The 20198-nt window shown below is 51.7% G+C and overlaps 1 protein-coding gene across 19 annotated transcripts; it reads right to left on the bottom strand.

The window, feature by feature from the left end:
• Positions 1–74: 74 nt before the first annotated feature.
• Positions 75–20162, bottom strand: C4H21orf58 (chromosome 4 C21orf58 homolog). Of its 19 annotated transcripts, none has more exons than XM_051859528.3 (9): positions 20048–20153; positions 15399–15529; positions 13777–13837; positions 12688–12761; positions 11405–11569; positions 8145–8256; positions 3489–3580; positions 2951–3172; positions 75–390 (listed from the first exon to the last, which is right to left on the bottom strand). In XM_051859528.3, exons 2-8 carry the CDS (start codon positions 15456–15458, stop codon positions 2954–2956), a joined length of 783 nt encoding a protein of 260 aa, XP_051715488.2. In that variant the 5' UTR covers positions 15459–15529; positions 20048–20153; the 3' UTR covers positions 75–390; positions 2951–2953. The 19 variants fall into 19 exon arrangements, 15 of the variants coding, with proteins under 15 accessions (XP_051715488.2, XP_051715487.2, XP_008265466.2 ...); XM_051859527.3 differs by having other exon boundaries at positions 15399–15472; XM_051859529.3 differs by lacking the exon at positions 75–390 and adding an exon at positions 1205–1773 and having other exon boundaries at positions 15399–15472; positions 20048–20144.
• Between the last annotated feature and the right edge of the window lie 36 nt (positions 20163–20198).

Genomic DNA, 20198 nt, shown 5'->3' with positions numbered 1-20198 from the left:
TTAAAAAAGCATGAAATAGGTCAGGCTTTTTTGAATTTTTAGATTTATTTAAAAGAGTGACAGAGAGGAAGAAACAGAGATGTTCAGAGGCTTTTAATTAGTGCTTTTAACGAGCACAGAATCTCAGAAATCACATTAAAAATAAGCCAAAGGCCACTGGGAGAGGCAGAGGTCACTGCCTGTAGTTCCACTGAGGCTGCACAGCACTCAGTCCTGTCTGTCCATGTGGGATCTCCTGGCTCTGGGCACTGGGAAGCTCGCCTGAGCGCCCACAGGCAACTAAGTAGCAGCCTCTTGGACACCATCCTGTCTTCTCCCTGGGAGGTTCCCAGGATACAAAGAGGGACAGGTTCCTGCTTGTGAGGGGCTCAGGGAGTGAAATCGATTACCCTAAAAGGAAGCCAAGAATGAAAATGTAAACTTAACACTTAAAGATAATGTTTAAAGAAATGCAACACTAAAAACAAAGGAAATATAATTCTACCAATAACAAATAGGGAGGAGCGAAGGGAGTATCACAGGCCTGTGGAGCGAGTGGACCAGAGAAGCCCCTTCTCAGCTCTGGCAGGAACTGCTTCTCTGTAGCTTGCACTCCACTTCCAGGAGAAAGCTCCCCCTGCCGGCATGTGGGTCCACACCATGTGCATAGTGTACTCTGTGCACACACACACAGAGTTCCAGTGATGTGCAGATCAATGACAGGCAGTGAATGAGTAGGGGTGCAGTGAGATTACACAGAGCTGGAAAAGTCCCATTAACCACATGTGCTTGGGTTTAACATTCTATATTGGTCTGAGAGGCAGGCAGCATAACAGCTAGGATCTGGGGACCCGATACAAATCTCCATGTAGGTACAGGGAGCCAGCTACGTGAGCCGTCATCTGCCGCCCCCAGGATGCGCATTAGTAGGAAATTGGAGTCAGGAGCCAAAGTCAAGCATTAGATCCAGGCACTCTGATGTGGGAGGTGGGAGCAGTTAGAGTTTGGGGAACTCTATTCAGATCTAATTGTTGTACTCTTTTCCTAAGATCGATTTAGTTATATGAAAGGCAGAGAGACAGAGACAGAGGTTTTTCATCTGGTTCACACTCTGAATGGTCACAAAAGCCAGGGCTGGGCCAGGCTGAAGCCAGGAGCTCCATACAGGTCTATCTGGGAGTCTTGACCAGCATCTTAGCCACTAGGCTGAATGCCCACCTCTGTGTTTGTGTTTTTTAAAGATTTATTTATTTTTTTGTAAGTCAGAGTTACACAGAGAGAGGAGAGGCAGAGAGAGGTCTTCCATCCACTGGTTCACTCCCCAAGTGACCACAACAGCCGGAGCTGGGTGGATCCGAAGCCAAGAGCCAGGAGCTTCTTCAGGGTCTCCCACGTGGGTGCAGGGGCCCAAGGACTTGGGCCATCTTCTACTGCTCTCCCAGGCCATAGCAAAGAGCTGGATCAGAAGTGGAGCAGCCGGGTCTTGGACTGGCACCCACATGGGATGCCGGAGCTTCAGGCCAGGGCATTAACCCACTGTGCCATAGCGCCGGCCCTTGTGTTTGTGTTTTAAGCTATTATTTATTTTTTAAGTATTATTTTTTAAAAGGATTTATTTATTTTATTTGAAATGCAGAGTTACAGAGAAGCAGAGGCAGAGAGAGTTCTTCCATTCGCTGGTCCACTCCCCAGATGGCAACAACAGCCGGAGCTATGCCGATCCAAAGCCAAGAGCCAGGAGCTTCTGGGTCTCCCACGTGGGTGCAGGAGCCCAAGGACTTGGGCTGTCTTCCACTGCTTTCCCAGGACATAGCAGAGAGCCAGATCAGAAGTAGAACATCCAGGACTCGAGCCGGCACCCATGTGGGATGCTAGCACTGCAGGCAGCGGCTTTACCTGCTACGCCACAGCCCTGGCCCCTAAGCTAATTATTATTACAAGAATCAAAAGTTTTTGAAAGTCTTAAAGGGAGAGAAGTTAAAGTAGGCTAAGGTTACTTTACTGAAGAGAGAAAAGGTTACTTGTAGAAATGGTACAGTGTGAGAACACGACCTTGAGGTCTGCAGCAGGCCTCCACGTTCAAGCACAGCGCACACACTAGGGTTTGCCACCCAGAAGCCTTGACCTGTTCCTTGTAGGCCGGGTGCACAGAAGGCTGCACTGTAAGGGTCTGCATCACAGCTAACTGTGTGATGTCCATGCGATGAAAAACTGCCAAGGCCTTCCTCAAAACACATTGCCTCCACTAAGGGTACGTGACTGTATACGTTGTGTCCTCAGAGTCACATTGTACACATGTTCTTTGGTTTTTCTCACTTCAACACAAGGAGCCCATTCCATGCGTATGGTGAGCGAGTGTTCCCAGTGATCCCGTATGACTTTGCTCAGGGTGTCCCAAGGGAACATCCACAGCTGCTACCTTTGCTGCGAGGCTTCCAATCCAGGAGTTCTTCAACTCATTCCTAATGAAGCCCTTGTACTTGGCAGAGCTGCCAGTCCTGTGATGTGCTTTAGGCTGGCTTCCTGACCATGCCCGTGGAGGGCAGCAAAGGTGGAAGACCCTGCTGCTCACCAGTACCAGTGAGACACACCTGGAGGAAAGGCAAGGGTGCCTGGGCCTGTCCTGGCCTGGGTTGCAGACCCCACCCTGTAAGGAGTCAGCACCCTGGTTGGGGTACTCCCTGGCCTACTAGGACTGCGCACTGCCAGGGCCAGTTCTGCTGGACTGGACAAGAGACCCAAGTTGCAGCAAACTTTCCTAGAGGTTGGTATGGCCTCTACCTGGCTTGGCGACCTGCTCCTTTGTGGGAGATACAAGGTCTTTCCAGGCTCTTTTGACCCTTTGGCCACAGTCTTCAGGCCTGATGAGGGCAGGTGTCTGCTGGTTCCTTAAAGAAGTGAGGGGGACCCAGTCCCTGAGGTCCTCCTGCCTTGCCTGCCCCAGGAAACTGGCCTCCCCCACCAGACTTACGTGCTAAGGGTGCACAGGGCCAGTGGTGTGGTGCATGGTGGGTGGCAAGCCAGCTGTGGGTGGGACAGTGGTGGCCGTGATCACTGGGGGCCACGTGGCATAGCTGACGGGAGCGATGGGGCTGGGGCCACCCTGCAGCAGGGCTGTGGATGAGTAGTGGTGGTGGTGATGATGCACTGGGGGCGGCTTCGGCCTCTCAGCCCGGACAGCTGCGTTCGCCCACTGCAGTCAAACACAGAACACACACCTGGCTTACGCCCTTGGCCACCACCATCTGGCCCACCAAAGGGACCCACTCCACGTGCCTCTGTTTGACTGGTGGTCTGAGCATGAAGAGCAGGTGAAAATGAGGGGCCAGACCCTATGCAGAGTTCAGGCCCCAACTGTACAACCCATTTTTGGGGTGGGGCTAGGGACTGCGCCGTAGATCCAGAGCCAGAAATGAATGCCCTTTCAGAACCACAGAGAAGCAGAAATTTCTAGATCGGAAACCACGCCAGGCCCTCTGGTTTCCCTGTGGTCTCCTGGGGCAGCCTACCTGGGGTGCCGGGGGCAGGGCTCTGAGCAGCATGCCCTGCAGCAGGACCTGGTGCATCTGTGCACTCTGCATCAGCATCACCTCCACCATGTCTGAAAGGAGACAGCGCTGCCAACAGGCTTGTCTAGAGACAGAGCTCGCTGTCCACGCTGGTTAAAACAAATTCAGTACCCACCACGTGTGACACGCGTGCCTGTATGCCCCCTGGGGAGTGTGTACAAGATGTGGAGCTGCAAGGTCAGGGTGGCCTCCCCACCACTCCTCCTTCTCCCAGTGATTCTTCAGTTGTCCCCTGGGACTGCATGGTGATCCCCCAAACATCTTCATGTCCTGATCCCCTAATCGCTGTGTGACCCCATTTGGAAAAAAGGTCTTTGCAAAGTTACTTAAGATCAGAAGATGAGAAGTCATCCTGGTTTTTCCAGCAGAGCCCTAAGTCCAGTGTTAAGTGCCTTTGTTTTTAAGATTTATGGAGTCAGTGCTGTGGTGTAGGTTAAGCCTCTGCCTGAAGCTCCAGCATCCCTGTGGGCTCCAATTCATGTCCCGGCTGCTCTTTTTCCCATCCAGCTCTCTACTAATGGCTTGGGAAAGCACATGCCCACACCTGGATGCTGGGCACCTGCCTCCAGAGCCAGGAGGGGAAATATTCCTGCTGTTTGAAACCATTCAGTTGGCTGGTTACCACAGCTACAGGAAACTACATACTCACCAACCCAGTACTACAAAACATTGTAACTTTGGACAGTGTGAAAGGCATAGATTGGCTCTTTTCACAGCAACCTGAGCCTTGAAATCACTGAGCCTTGGGGCTCTGTCAGCCTCAGTAAAGGAGAGCCAACCTCCCAGAGCCACTGTCCCAGCCAGATGCATGCAAGCCCAGCCCAGCTGGCACTACAGGCTTTCGACCGGCAGCAGGAACTGCGCTGCCTGAGCTCAGGGTCAGAAGACCAAGGAACAGACAGCACAGGGCAGGTGGGTCTCTGGCAACACAGCTGTGTTCAGTCTGACGGCCTCACCCCACCCATTCATTATCCACCCTGTAGCAAAGACTGTTGCCGTGCTGGGAAAGCAGGAGCACTTAGCATCTAGTTCATATCCAACAAAACAAAACAGCATTGGCCCCATCATAGCACACACAAGAAATCTACTCCAGAGGCTGACGCTGTAGCACAGTGGGTTAAAGCCCTGGCCATATGGCTGCTCCACTTTCTATTCAGCTATCTGTTATGGCCTGGGAAAGCAGTAGAAGATGGCCCAAGTCCTTGGTCCCCTGCATCCACGTGAGAGACCCGGAAGAAGCTCCTGGCTGCTGGCTTCGGATGGGCACAGCTCCGGACGTTGCGGCCATCTGGGGAGTGAACCAGTGGATGGAAGACCTCTCTCTCTCTCTGCCTCTCCTCCTCTGTGTAACTCTGACTTTCAAATAAATAAATAAATCTTAAAAAAAAAAAAAAAGAAAAGAAAAGAAATCTACTCCAGGGGCCGGCTTTGTGATGACATAGCAGGTTGGGCCACTGCCTGGGACACCTGCATCCCGTGTGGTCAGCGGTCTGAGTCCTGGCTGCTCCACTTTCAATCCAGCTCCCTGCTAATGTGCCTGGGAAGGTGGCAGAGGATGACCCAAGTGGTTGGGTCCCTGCCACCCATGTAGGAGACCTGGATGGAGTTCCAGGCTCCTGGCTTTGAACTGGCCCATTCCCAGCCGTTGCAGCCACTGGGGTGTGAACTACCATGTGGAAGAGGTCTCTCCTCTCTCTCTAACTCTACCTTTCAAATAAAGAATAATCTTTTTTTGGGGAAAAAGAATCTAATCCAGATGGATCATAAGCCCAAGTGTGACAGGTAGGCAAAGCTGTAGAAGAAAATGCAGACCCTTCCTTATGAACTGAGTGGGAGAAGAGTGGTTTTTTGTTTTGTTTTGTTTTGACAGGCAGAGTGGACAGTGAGAGAGAGAGGTCTTCCTTTTGCCGTTGGTTCACCCTCCAATGGCCACCGTGGCCAGTGCGCTGCAGCCGGCGCACCAGGCTGATCTGATGGCAGGAGCCAGGTGCTTCTGGTTTCCCATGGGGTGCAGGGCCCAAGTACTTGGGCCATCCTCCATTGCACTCCCTGGCCACAGCAGAGAGCTGGCCTGGAAGAGGGGCAACCGGGACAGAATCCGGCGCCCCGACCGGGACTAGAACCTGGTGTGCCGGCGCCACAAGGCAGAAGATTAGCCTAGTGAGCCGCGGCGCTGGCCGGGAGAAGAGTTCTTAAACAGGATATAAAAGGTACTAACTATGACAGAGAAAGCCTATACTAGGCTTAATTAAAATAAGAACATCTGTTCATCCAAAGACAGCATGAAGACAGTGAACCAGCAACCACTAAAAAAGAGCATGATGCTTGCAATAGTAGTATGAAAAAAAAATCTCATTGCATAAAATGTACAGGGTTGCTAAGAAGCCCCAAGACAGGCAGACAGCCTGAAAGAAAAATGGGCAAAATAGTTCAATGGACACTTCACAAAAACAGACGTTCAAGTGGTGATAAATGCATGAAAAGTGATACCATAATGAACTTCCATGACATGCCCATGAGGCAGATAAAAATGAAAAAATCCTGAGTATCGATGTTGATAAGCTGCTGTGGGCAACTTAAATTCTCACTCCCTCCTGTGAAGTAAATGCTTCTGACCATTTTCAACCTGGATAGGAACTGGTGCCCAACTCATGTGGATGTTTAAACCCCAAAGTCACAGGCTGAGTGACTGGGGGATCCAACTAGGGTGTCTGAGGGTGTGGCCTTAGGAAAGTGGTTAGACTGGATTCTGTTGTTAGGGTGAAGTCATGGGCTTTACAAAAGAGGCCATATACACAAGGAGCAAGCCTGGCCCCTCCCCCCTCCTCAGCCTAGCTGTCAGCTACCATACAGTCCTTCACCTCCCTCCTCGAACGCCAGACTAAGGGGGCCACCCATCTTGGACTGAGAACCTCTCAAAGAGTGAAATAAGCCTTTCTCCCTAGGTAGTCCCTTTCAGGTATCTGTTAGGGTGATGAAACGCTGACTAATACAGCCATGTATTTGTGCATCCAACAACAGTGATGAGTCTTAGTTTTGTTCAGTGAAAGAAGTCATGTGAGAAGAAGTGCATACTGTGTAATTCCGTGTTTATGACAATCTGGGAAATAGCACCTAATACATGGTGATAGAAAGTTGTTCAACAGTTGCTTGGGGGACAGGAAGGAAGGATTAAATGGCAGATGAGAGGGGCTGGCATTGTAGTATAGCAGGTGAAGCTGGAGGCTGGGATACGCGCATCCCATGTAGGTGCCAGTCTGTGTCCCAGCTGCTCCACTTCCAATCCAGCTCCCTGCTAACTCCTGGGAAAGGCAGGAGAAGATGGCCCAAGTACGTAGGCCCCTGCCACCCACATGGGAGACCCAGATGGAGTTCCAGACTCATCTGGGCCCGGCCCTGGCCATTGCAGCCAAATCAGAAGTGAACCAGCAGATGGAGGATCTCTCTCTCTCTCTCTCTGTCTCTCCCTCATGCTCTCCAACTCTACCTCTCAAATAAATAAATAAATAAATATTTAAAAAGAAAAGAAGGGGATGAGGAAAATCTTTGTGGCGAGGGATACCCTCACTATCTTCACTGCTGTGATGGTTCCACAGATAGAAGCATATATGAACACTTACCAAATTGTACCTCTGAATGTTTGTGACATACAGGTGACTCGTTCTAATTCACATCCCAGTAAAGCCACTTTGAAAATCAGGTATTTAAAAGTGATTTTAAAAGCAGCAGTTTTTTCCTAAGGCCACACCCTCAGACACCCTAGTTGGATCCCCCAGTCACTCAGCCTGTGACTTTGGGGTTTAAACATCCACATGAGTTGGGCACCAGTTCCTATCCAGGTTGAAAATGGTCAGAAGCATTTACTTCACAGGAGGGAGTGAGAATTTAAGTTGCCCACAGCAGCTTATCAACATCGATACTCAGGATTTTTTCATTTTTATCTGCCTCATGGGCATGTCATGGAAGTTCATTATGGTATCACTTTTCATGCATTTATCACCACTTGAACGTCTGTTTTTGTGAAGTGTCCATTGAACTATTTTGCCCATTTTTCTTTCACGTCTTTTGTATAGCTAACAACTGTGATAGGATTGCAGCCCAATTCCTTCAACTGCTAATCCAGGCCTCTTCCTTACGCCTCATGTTTTCTTCCCTCAGAGATTTCCTTCACATAAGGATTTCTCTTTTTTTTCTTTTAATTTGTTTTGTTTATTTGAAAGGAAGAGTTAGAGAGAGATTTCATCTGCTGGTTCACTCCCCAAGTGGCTACAAAAACTAGAGCTGGGCCGGACTGAAGCCAGGAGCCAGGAGCTTCATCCAAGTCTTGCTGCTTCTCAGGCACATTAGCAGGAGCTGGATCAGAAGCAGAGCAGCTTGGATTCGAAGTGGTGCCCACATGGGATGCTGGCATCACAGGTGGTGGCTTTACCTGCTATGCCACAATGCTAGCCTCATGTAGGATTTCTTAAAGTTAAGATTCTTTTTATGTTGAGTAGCCAAAAGCTGACCCTAGATGACTATCCTGCTTATGAAAATATTTTCTCTTTCAATTGTGAATTTCATAAACCCATAATAACATTAATATGGAACACTTACCTTCCTTAATACTTCCTGACCTTTGAGTGGGGAAGACCTGGGGTGGAGGGATCTGTGTGATGAGTGGCTGCTGAGGTAGCTGCTGAATGATGGTGGCAGGAGGCTGGGGAGCCTAGGAACAGCCAGGTGATTAGCTACCTGAGTGTATCTTTGGAGTTCATCCACAGTATCTACCCATCCATCTGCTTATCTACTCAACCAGCCACTTACTCACCAATCTATCTACCCACCAACCGACCATCCACCCTTCCATTCACCATTTACCAATCTATCCATCCATCCATCTGCCCACTCATCCAGTCATCTCTCCATGTATCCAATCACCCATACACCTATCTATCCATTCACTTATCAATCCATTCATGTATCACAAAGAACTTTACATGATTAATCCTAATGGTTGAAAAGAGAGATAATTGGATCTGGTCAGTTATGACATGGTGTTTGTTAAAGATTTATTTATAAGTCATAATTACAGAGTGAGAGGGAGACACACACACACACACACACACACACACACAGTTATCTTCCATTAGCTGGTTCACTCCCCAAATGGCTACAACATCTGGGGCTGGGCTAGGCTGAAGCCAGAAGCCAGGAGCCTCCTTCAGATGGCCCAGGCACTTGGGCCATCCTCTTTTTCTTTCCCAGGCACATTAGCAGGGAGCTGGATGGGAAGCAGAGCAGCCAGGACTCCAACCAGTGCCCATATGGGATCCCAGCGCTGCAGATAGCAACTTAACCCACCATAGCACAGTGCCAGCCCCCATGATGTTTTTAATATTTCTCACATTTCCTAGGCTGGGCAAGCTAATGCCTGATTTCATTAATTCTGCTTTAGTAGAAGCATCCAACACTTGGCATGTTAGCCATTCAGTAGGGATGCAGTGGTAGCTCACTGTGGTTTTAACTTGTATTTCCCCAATGACAATGGTGTTAGGAGCCCAGTGCACCTGACCCGTGCAGAATACTGAGTCACTTGATCTGTCTACCCTAGCACCAACACCACCATGGTTAACTATGGTGGCTCTGTCTTATGCTGTAGTGCACATATGGGACTTCTCATGAAAATAATGTCTGATTTTTCTCCTATGTGAAAATAAATGTACAACATTTTTGAGCATGCACCAGAATTCCCTCTGTTTTAGTCTTCTGATTTGTGACGTCCTGCATGACTTTGTCCCTTCTTCCTCAGCTCACAGAAAGGATGATACCGACCAGGGGCTGACAAGCTTTCCTGTGAAGAGCCAGACAGCATTGTTTGGGCTTTGTTAGCCACATGGTCTCCTGCTGAACTCTGCTTTATAGTGGAAAGCAGCCATAGACTGTTTGCAAACAAATGAGCCTGGTCCAGTGACATTTTAATTATTAATACTGAAGTTTTCACTTCATGTACGCTCCATGTGTTATAAAGTATCATTCTTCTGTTGTTTTTCCCTAAATATTTTACCATGTAAAATCATTCTTAGGGGGGCTGGTGTTGCAAGTGTCCCACATGGGTGCTGATTCAAGTCACAGTTGCTCCACTTCCAATCCAGCTCTCTGCTATGGCCTGGGAAAGCAGTGGAAGATGGCCCAAGTGCTTGGGCCCTGTACCCATGTGAGGGATCTGGAAGAAGCTCCTGGCTTCGATTTGGCTTGACCCTGGCTGTTACAGCCACCTAGGGAGTGAACCAGCAGATTAAAGGGCTCTCTCTCATACTCTCTGTCTCTCCCTCTCACTCTTTAACTCTGCCTTTCAAATAAAATAAAATCTTGGCCGGTGCCACGGCTCACTAGGCTAATCCTCTGCCTTGCAGCGCCGGCACACCGGGTTCTAGTCCCGGTCGGGGTGCCGGATTCTGTCCCGGTTGCCCCTCTTCCAGGCCAGCTCTCTGCTGTGGCCAGGGAGTGCAGTGGAGGATGGCCCAAGTGCTTGGGCCCTGCACCCCATGGGAGACCAGGAGAAGCACCTGGCTCCTGCCATCGGATCAGCGCGGTGTGCCGGCCACAGCGCGCCAGCCGCGGCGGCCACTGGAGGGTGAACCAACGGCAAAGGAAGACCTTTCTCTCTGTCTCTCTCTCACACTGTCCACTCTGCCTGTCAAAAAAAAAAAAAAAATAATAACAAAATAAAATAAAATCTTACAAAAAAATTCTTAGCTCACAAGTTACGCAGGAACAAGAGGCAGGCCAGCTCTGGCCCAAGGCTGTAATTTTCCAACCCCTGATGTTGACCGGGGGGTGGAGGGCACCCTTAGAGCAGCTGTGCCTGGCCTGGCCGCAGGACCCTCTCCCTCTGCTGGGAGATTCACTTCAATGGCCCAAGGCTCCTGATCCTGCTGTTGGTATCATTGGACTAAGACTGAAACCCATAGGCAGGACTGGGCAGTGATGAATGTGCAGTCAGTGCAGACCTGTGTGGGGACCTCCCACACCTACAGACCCCACTGTTCCCACCATCCTGGAAGGAGGATCCAGGTGCTGAAAGATAGCGGAGCACAGGAGGAGGATATTGAAACCCAGTCGCAACCATCGGCAAAGGGGGCTCTCGGCTCCATTCGCACAAATCCCTCCCTCCGGTCACTCCCAAAGGACAGGTGCATGCCAGGTTCAGTCTCAGCCAACCTGTGTAGCGCCTTCTCCCTCTCCTTAGCCCTGCCCTCCTGTTCACCTCCTCTTCTGCACCTCAGTCACACTGAATTCACACAGGGGCCTCAATGTGCCAGGCCTGGCTTCTGCCACTCTTCTGGGTGTCCATTATTGGACACATTCCCTTTTGTTTAAGAAAGAATGGTTTTCTGTTGCGTGCAACCCAGAATGCCAACAAATAGGTGAGACTCACAAAACTAGAACACTTTTTCACCCTGTATATTCTGTCCTGGAAATTAGGGTCTTTGGCAGTTTTGGTCATTATGAAGTTCTGAGGAGGAGCTGACCCCTTCCCCAGAGCCGAGGCCTCTTGTTGCTAAGCTCCCCTAATAAGTGCACCAGGTAGGACTTGGGGAGGGGGCATGCCGGAACGGCAGAGTGGGGAGCTTGCCTCTCCTCTCTCATGAGGGCTGAGGCCACCTCCCTCCTTACCTGTCCTCAGGGTACCCGCCAAGTCTGATAAAGTGCCTGAACGCGGGAAAGCCTCCTGCTGTTGGTTCTTAGCAGCCTGTGCTGTGTCCGAGACATGGGTGCTAAGCTTCTGTAGGCATGGTCCACTCCCCACTTTTCTGTACAACCTTAGTCCCCCTCACCCCTCATGAAGATATTGGTTTCCCCTCACCCCTTACCGAGTGCAGGATGACGCGCGGTGGCTCTGGGGCTGCTGGAGGCAGGGAGGGGGTGGGGTGGACACCCGCTGGGGGCACCTCTGGAGGTGGAGCTGATCCACAGGTTGCTCTTTTTGGGCTGCTCCAGGCATGGGTCCGAGAGAGGTCATCCAGCAGCTGCTGTTCCTGCAAGGCCAGGGCAGAGCCTGCTGCGTGCAGGAAAGAATGCAATAGTAGCAGGGGAATCCCAGCCTGGGCTCTGACCTGCCGGACTGCAGGCACAGATGCGGCTTCCTGGGGGGACGGCCGAAGGGCTGTCACTGGTACTGGTTTTCTCAGCCCCCACCCGGGGCTCACAGGCCCTCTGGTCCTCATGGAGCCCCCTCTGGAACTGGAGAAAGGCTGGAAAAGCTAAGCCTTGGGGGCACTTCGTGTGGTGCACATGTAAAAGTACAGTTTCTAGGCCAGCGCTTGGCATAGTGTGTTAAGCCCCAGCCTTCAGCGCCAGAATCTCATATGGGTGCCAATTCGAGTCCCTGCTGCTGTACTTCCATCCAGCCACCTGCTGATACACCTTGGAAAGCAGCAGGGGATGGCCCAAGTTCTTGGGTCCCTGCACTCACATGAGAGACCAGGAAGAAGCTCCTGGCTCCTGGTCTCAGCCTGGCCCAGACCTGGCCATTAAAGCCATTTGATAAGTCAACCAGCAGACTTGTCTTTCCCCCTCTCTCTCTTTCTGTAACTCGGCCTTTCAAAAACAAATAAAATAAATCTTAAAAAAAATGAAAAAGAATATGGTTTCTTTTACAATTTGCTAAAAATTTGGACAACTTTCAGGCTATTTCTTTCCCCAGCCAAAATAATTCTCTCTTCCCAACCTGTTCATACATGCACTTCACTGCAAAGTTCTTCCTCCCTCCCTAGCACTGGTTTAATGGAACATGCATTAGGCCAAGTGCACCCTCAGGAGCTCATTCCTTCTTGTTTGGATGAGACTCTAGGCATTCTAGAATTCCACTTCCTGCTGATATCGAGCCCTTTCTCAATATTCCCTCTTTGATATGTGCAATCATATCAAAGATGATTTCTGAGCTTTCTGAGCTCACAATGCCCACGTTTGTGTCCAGGGCTGCGTGTTACATTCTCTCTGTGTGTGGCTGAGGGGTGAAGTCTCTTAGTGGTTACAATAAGCAGGAACCTGTCATCGCAAATACCAGAGAAGCAGCCCCAAGAGTCCAAATGGGTGCCCTGTGCATTTGGCTCAAGCATGGTGCCCAGGCTCACTTGCGAGTGCGCAGGCCTACCCAGAGTCGCTGCAGAAGGTCCCTCCTTCTCCGCAGAGCGCTCTGCAGGGCAGTGTCCAGCCCGTCGTCCTTGCCTGGAAGGAAGCACATGCTTGTGGCTGAGGATGTGTCAAGGCTGCTGGCCTATACACTCGGTGCGTCCCACAGACCCGACCAGAATGCCCCAACCTCACCCGCACCCTTGGGCACCTGGGAGTGACCTGAGACCCTCCTGGATAAACACCTGTCCCAGAGAAGGAAGGCCTAGTGCCTGGGACTTGTGAGGGCAAGGGACGGCAGTGAGGAGGGAGGAAAGCAGGGACTTGGCTCTGAGCTCGCGGTCACACTGCAGATTCCCCCTTGGGCTCAGTGCTGCAGTGCTCCTGCACGCCATAGACAGAAAGTCCCTTAGGTGCCAAGAGGCAGGAGGGCCCTACAGGGTCAGTGGGAATCAGCGATGGGCTGTCCGAAGGCTGGCCCACCCTTCCAGTGTCGGGTGAGTTCTGCACTCAGGAGAAGGCTCTGGCAGGGGTCTGGTCAGTCCAGGTCAGGGCTCAGGCCTCTTTCTTTCCCCAAGGCACTGTGGCCCTGCCTGCTGCCCAGCATCTCATTGCAGCTGTCTGCTGTGGACGCCTGAGCAGCCTCATCGGGGGTTCCCCCAGGAATCGACTTCCATGTCAGCATTACTGCTCTCACAGCCTTTGTGGTCGAGTGGCCTGGTTTGGGATTTCCTTTCTGAATTTGGAAGCCTGGTTGCATCCAGCTGGCCTCAGGAGCTACCCAGAGCCCCCACAGCCCATGGGTGCCCCTGTGGGCCTCCTTAGCTCCTCATCCAGAATGAGGACAAGATGAGCCCTCCCCCCCACCTCGGGGCCCTGGAAGCAGCAACCTGAGGGGGGGGGTATTTAACTTCCCTGTGCCTCCATCTTCTCATCTGCAATATGAGAATGATGACTGAGTCTTTCTCTCGGGCTGGTAAGGTATGTAGGGGTGACTTTTATCCCTGAATGTAAAAGATTCACATCAAGGATGGTCTTGCTGGTAACAGTAGGAGGGTGATTCCCACAGCCTCGCTCCCTTCCTCCCCTGAGACAGCTGCTCATGGCCTACCTGGCACAAGGTGGGAGTCCTCACAGTCCCCTTCCATCTCCTCTCGTTCTTGCTCCAGCTTCTATGAAGTACAGAGACGGCGAAGGGAAAGTTGGCACTAGGCAAAGTCATGGTGAGTAGGGCCTGCCTGCCTACTCCTCCCAGCTGCTACCCATGAGCTCTGAGTGTCCAGGGCTCCAATAGAGAGGTGCTCTGATAGGGAAAGGAATGCATTCGGCATCACGCACGTGCTCCATCTTAAGACCCAAGGACAGATGCTTTGGACGGCTCCTGTGGAGGAGGTCGCTGCCCAGGAGAGACTGTCCCAGTGAGGCCACCAGGCTTCCCAGCCAGTGGCCACCCTGATCACCCCACCTAAGCCTTGGGTTGAGCAGCTCCAAATTGTGTCTGCCCTATGACAACTACTGCTTGTTTCTTTTGCAGCAGCCTGTGGGCCACCTGCACTCCAGGTTGGAGGGCTGGCAAGAGGCAGGGGCAGAAAGGAACAACACGGGCAGTGGATGCAGAGCCAGCTACAGCCACTGAGAGCGGCTATGGACCCTGTGCTCAGTGACTTGTGAGGACAGACCCATCACGGTCTACCTAGACCCTCAGAGAAGGCTAAGAGGACAGGTCACGACGGCTCAGCCCTCAGGGCCCTGTGTCCTGCACCAACCAGGCTGTCCCTTAAACAGTGAGCCTGGGAGATCTGGAGGGGAGCTCTGTGGGGCCTGGCCAGGGCTGCCTGCCTGCTTCTTGTCTGTGGGAACTGCTGGAAGGACCTTATTGGTTCTGTACAGATATAAAGAAGAAACCAAAAGTCACATTTCTTCATGACAAAAGCTAAAAACCATAGAAACTGCTTTAGAAGCAGGAACTTACAGGCAGTTGCCAAAGGCAGGGCATATGGCTTACTATCTTAGGTTTCCTCTCACGAGCTGTTAAAAGCAGTAGTGTTGGGCTGGTGCTGTGGCACAGCAGGTAAAGCCACTATTTGTGGCACCGGCATCCCTTACAGATGCCAGTTCAAGTCCTGGCTGCTCCACTTCTGATCCAGCTTGCTGCTGTTGTGCCTAGTAAAGCAGCGGAAGATGGCCCAAATGCTTGGGCCCCTACACGCAGTTGAGAGACCTCAAAGAAGCTCCTGGCTTCTGGCTTTGGAGTAACGATTTGGGGAGTAAACCGGTGGATGGAAGATTTCCCCCCGCCCCTGCCCGGTATCTCTGCCTTTTGGATAAAGAAAGAAAAAAAAGTAGGGGGCCGGCGCCGGGGCTCACTAGGCTAATCCTCTGCCTTGCGGCACCAGCACACTGGGTTCTAGTCCCGGTCGGGGCGCCGGATTCTGTCCCGGTTGCCCCTCTTCCAGGCCAGCTCTCTGCTGTGGCCTGGGAGTGCAGTGGAGGATGGCCCAGGTGCTTGGGCCCTGCACCCCATGGGAGACCAGGAGAAGCACCTGGCTCCTGCCTTCGGATCAGCGTGGTGCGCCGGCTGCAGCGCGCTGGCCGCGGCGGCCATTGGAGGGTGAACCAACGGCAGAGGAAGATCTTTCTCTCTGTCTCTCTCTCTCACTGTCCACTCTGCCTGTCAAAAAAAGAAAAAGAAAAAAAGAAAAAAAAAAGTAGGAGTGTTATTGGCTGTCTTACCTGTCCCAAGAGTTTCAGTGTCAGCCGGGTCATTTGGTCTGCCATTGATTGGTCTGCCATTGAGGTGTCAGGAACTGTGTGAGATGGCAGGAGAGGCAGTGGTGGGTGCTTTCTCCCTGGCTCTCAGTTATCTGCAGGGGAGAACTGCTCAGCAGTGCCAAACTTTGTGGAGAATACCCCACCGTGGGCTCTGCTTACTGCCTGGAGACCGTCTTAATCCACAAGAGAAGCCGCCAGCAGGATGACCACATTGCTCCCTGGACTGTGGAATGTGTGCAGCCAACCTGGGTGCTGCCCGTTGCTAGGCCAGTGGGGGTCTGGGTTGCCAGGTTTCCAGAGAGAGCCTGTTCCCAAGCAGGGCTCGCCTATAAACAATGCTGTCAGGTGTGGCTAGGCAGGGCTCAATGGGAAGGTAAAAGGGGCAGCAGGAGGGGCTAGAGCTGTCAGAATTCTGTGGGGCGGGGGCGGTGGGCAGTGGCTCAGGACAGAGCTCAGAAAAATGTATCAATGGGGAGAGGGGAGGCATCCCTTCCCTACCAGACGTGCTGCCCTGGCCTGCTACTCCCCTCCCCCATTACTGTCTCTAGAACCAGCAGTGCCCCGTGCCTGTGCTAGGACTTTCACCACTGCTAAGACTCCCAGGGCAAGAAAGGAGCCCAGCTCCGACACCTGGAAGGAGAGGGCCACCGCCTTGAAGATTTCAAGAAATTGTGGGCTGCAGAAGGGGCAGGGTAGTGGAAGGGCCCATGAGTTGTAGAGGGGCTTGGGGTTGGGTGGGGCATGTGCTAGGACCCACTCCATCGTGTCCAGCCCAGAGGACTAAGTAGTGGAAGAAGTGCAGATGGGAAGTCAGATGGTGTCACCCTGGGATGTACCCGGGGGACTGAGGCTTGCTGGGGACGGTTGCTAGTACCTTCCTCAGTGCAGCTGACCCATAAACCTACATCCAGTTGCCAAAGTGTCCATGACTATCTGTGAAATTGCCACCATTTTTCAGACCTTTTCTGGTTGTTTGGATGCTGAGACTTTGGGCTGGACACAAGGTGCCAAGTTCTCCGCTATCAAGCCCCCAGGGCTAGCTGGGGTGAACAATTTCATCTTCAGAGCCCAGCTCAACTGCTGGTTGGGGGCCACGTCCAACATACCTGTACATGGAGGGTGAGTCATGGCACTGAATCAACTATGGCACTGCTGGGTATGGGCCTTGCACCTACCTCCCCATATGTGTGACATGGTACATATTCCTGGCTTTCCTACAGTGACACTCAAGTAGGTCAGGGTGTGCACAAAACTGGCTAATTTAGTTAAGCAGCTCAAGATTGCTAATGGGTACTCCCCAGTGGTATGGGTAACAAGTTTCAGTGGGCATGGGTTTGTTAAGTTTCAAAATATGCTTTTTTCCTGGAGTTTCAGATTGACAGAAAAAATGAGACAGTACAGTCCCACATATGACTTCCTTGATAATAATCACCTCACATGAGTTAGGGTCATTTTGTCAATATCAAGAAACCAATACTGAGACATTACTCACTCAAGTTTACATTTTCCTTAATTTTCACCTATTGTCCCTAATGTGCGTGGTGTTTCATCCAGGACACATGACACTGATCTGCATATCTCTTAGACTGCTCTTGGTTGTGACAGTTTCTTAGACTTTCCTTATTTTTGATGCTTTTGGCAGTGTTGAGGAACACTGGCTCAGGCGTTTTGTAGAACATTCCTTAGCTGGGATCCATGGTTTCCCCCTGGTTAGCTCAGGTTGAAGGCTGTTGGAAGGTCTGCCGCACATATCACAGTGACTCTCCCCTTGGTCACCTGGTGAAGTGTGTGGATCAATTTTTTTTACTGGATAGTGACTCTGCCTTTTATTGTTTTTTGGAGGAAGTTGTTATGCATAGCCACATTTAAGGAATTGGGGAATTACGTTATGCCTTTTTGAGAGTATCTACATAATTTATTTTGAAAAAATTTTAGTTAAAAATAGACTGAAGTGAGACTCATATCCAACATGTGCAGAACCTCTCTGAAATGTCTATAGAAATGACTCTGGGGTTCTGAGGGATTCTGTTGGGGCAAATTGGGCACATGAGCCCCTTTCCCCAAGTTTTTTTTTTTTTTTTTAAGATTAATTTATTTGAAAGGCAGAGTTTATAGACACAGGGAGAGACCTTCCATCCTCTGGTTCACTTCCAAAATGGCCACAGTTGGGCCAGTCCAAAGCCAGGAGCCAGGAGCTTCTTCCAGGTCTCCCACATGGATGCAAAGGCCCAACAACTTGGGCCATCTTGCTTTATCAGGCACATCAGCAGGGAGCTGGATTGAAGTGGTGCCCATATGGGATGCTGGCCTCATCCCATGGTGGTGGCTTTACCTGCTATGCCACAGCACCAGCTCCTCTCTCGAGGTTTGAATACATTTTTTTTTTTTTTTTGACAGGCAGGAGTGGACAGTGAGAGAGAGATACAGAGAGAAAGGTCTTCCTTTGCCATTGGTTCACCCCTAACCCTCCAATGGCCGCCGCGGCCGGCGCGCTGCAACCAGCGCACCGCGCCGATCCAACGGCAGGAGCCAGGTGGTTCTCCTGGTCTCCCATGGGGTGCAGGGCCCAAGCACTTGGGCCATCCTCCACTGCACTCCCTGGCCACAGCAGAGAGCTGGCCTGGAAGAGGGGCAACCGGGACAGAATCCGGCGCCCCGACCGGGACTAGAACCCGGTGTGCTGGCGCCGCAAGGCGGAGGATTAGCCTAGTGAGCCGCGGCGCCATCCCTGCTCACCCTGGCCAAAGCAGCATGTGTCGCTCAAACTACCCAATTCAGGAGACTACTCTCCACACAAAGGGCTCTAATGACTGAGCAGTTAACTCTCCCCAGGGCTTCATCAGGGAATCTGTTAAGCTGTGGTTGTTTAGAATCACAAGCTGTATCCTGGGTTTGCTTTCCTTTTACTTTAGTAGCAAATGAGATGCTATTGATAAGAGAAAAGGCTAAAGGCAGCTGAGAATGTTAAATCCATCTAGATACACAGGTTCATTGCTGTCTGAGCATGGCTACTTCCGGCTGGGGCCCACACCCCAGACATACATCTATCCAGGCAGTTACACTGACAATAACATGAGGTGCAGGGAGAGAATGCCTTGGATTAATGTAAGTCAGTTTATTTTCTTCCAGTGAGCTTGAGGACACTAAAAACACTGTTTATGAAACTGTGGGCCAAGAATAAAAACCTTACATATCTTTCACATCTGGACTTACACGCTCAAGTCTGAATCTGAGGAACAAATAATGATCACGTCAGACTCGATTCCCACACAGACCATGAGTTCATAGCAAGATACACTTTCTGGCCGGCGCCGCGGCTCACTAGGCTAATCCTCCGCCTAGCGGCGCCGGCACACCGGGTTCTAGTCCCGGTTGGGGCGCCGGATTCTGTCCCGGTTGCCCCTCTTCCAGGCCAGCTCTCTGCTGTGGCCAGGGAGTGCAGTGGATGATGGCCCAGGTGCTTGGGCCCTGCACCCCATGGGAGACCAGGAAAAGCACCTGGCTCCTGCCATCGGATCAGCGTGGTGCGCCGGCCGCGGTGGCCATTGGAGGGTGAACCAACGGCAAAGGAAGACCTTTCTCTCTCTCTCTCTCTCTCTCACTGTCCACTCTGCCTGTCAAAAAAAAAAAAAAAAAAAAAAAAAAAAAAAAAAGATACACTTTCTTCAAAGAAGAATTGAGAGCAGTTTTTTGGGTTCATAGATTGAGTGGGAAATACAGCATATATATTTTTCATGAATAAAACACACTTTAAAAAAAAAAAGATTTATTTGAAAGGCAGAGTTACAGAGAGGCAGAGAGAGAGGTCTTCCATCCGCTGGTTCACTCCCCAGATGGCCACTAAGGCTTGAGCTGGGCTGATCCAAAGCCAGGAGCCAGGAGCTTCCTCCGGGTCTCCCACGTGGGTGCAGGGGCCCAAGGACTAGGGCCAGGCCACAGCAGACAGCAGGATCAGAGGTGGAGCAGCCGGGACTCGAACCGGCGTCCATATAGGATGACAGCACTGCAAACAGAGCTTCACTCGCTTAGCCACAGCGCCGGCCCGAAAAATATTTTTTGAAACTAAAATATATTTGGAACAATTCACAGAAACATTTCAGTTTTAATCCATTTCTACTTAAGAGACTTTTTCATCAAATGAGGCCTCTGTTGATCCAATTTCGTACCATGTAAAACTGCATCCTCAGGGCTGGCGCTATAGCGCAGTAGGTTAAGCCGCTGTCTACACTGCCAGCATCCCGTATGGCTCCCAGTTCGAGTCCCGGCTGCTCTGTTTCTGGTCATCCTCTCGCTGCTGGCTTTCTCCGGGGAAGGGGCCCCTGTGACCCTCGAGGGGCAGCCCGCAGGTGGACAGCGGGGGAGGGCGTGGGAGCACCCCTAACCCCTCCCAGCGGCGGGCGCCTTCGGGGTCTGCCTCAGCTTCCAGAGCAGCTCCGACAACTGAGGAACGCTCTCCACACAAAGGTCTGGCCTGTGGGACCGACCCGGACCAGCGACGGCTCCAAGAGGCTCTGCCCGCCCGTGGCAGGCAGTCCGACTTCCTGCAGCCTCGACCCCTCAGACGGTCCGCACGCGACCCAGCCTGGATCCGCTGCCAGGGCCAGCCTCACCTCAGAGCGGAGAAATCGGCCACCCGGAAGCGACCGCACGGCGCGTCAGGCCCGCAGCCGGGGAGCGCCGCACCTCACACACCCGCAGAGGCACAAACCCGCCCATTTTAAACCTAACCAACAGCTGAGCGGTCCTCTCAGAAGGGGCAGG

This window comes from Oryctolagus cuniculus, chromosome 4 (assembly GCF_051225735.1).
Source record: "Oryctolagus cuniculus isolate XC-2025 breed Fujian yellow rabbit chromosome 4, ASM5122573v1, whole genome shotgun sequence".
NCBI classification, from domain to species: domain Eukaryota; kingdom Metazoa; phylum Chordata; class Mammalia; order Lagomorpha; family Leporidae; genus Oryctolagus; species Oryctolagus cuniculus.
This window is presented reverse-complemented; position numbering and strand designations above follow the sequence as displayed.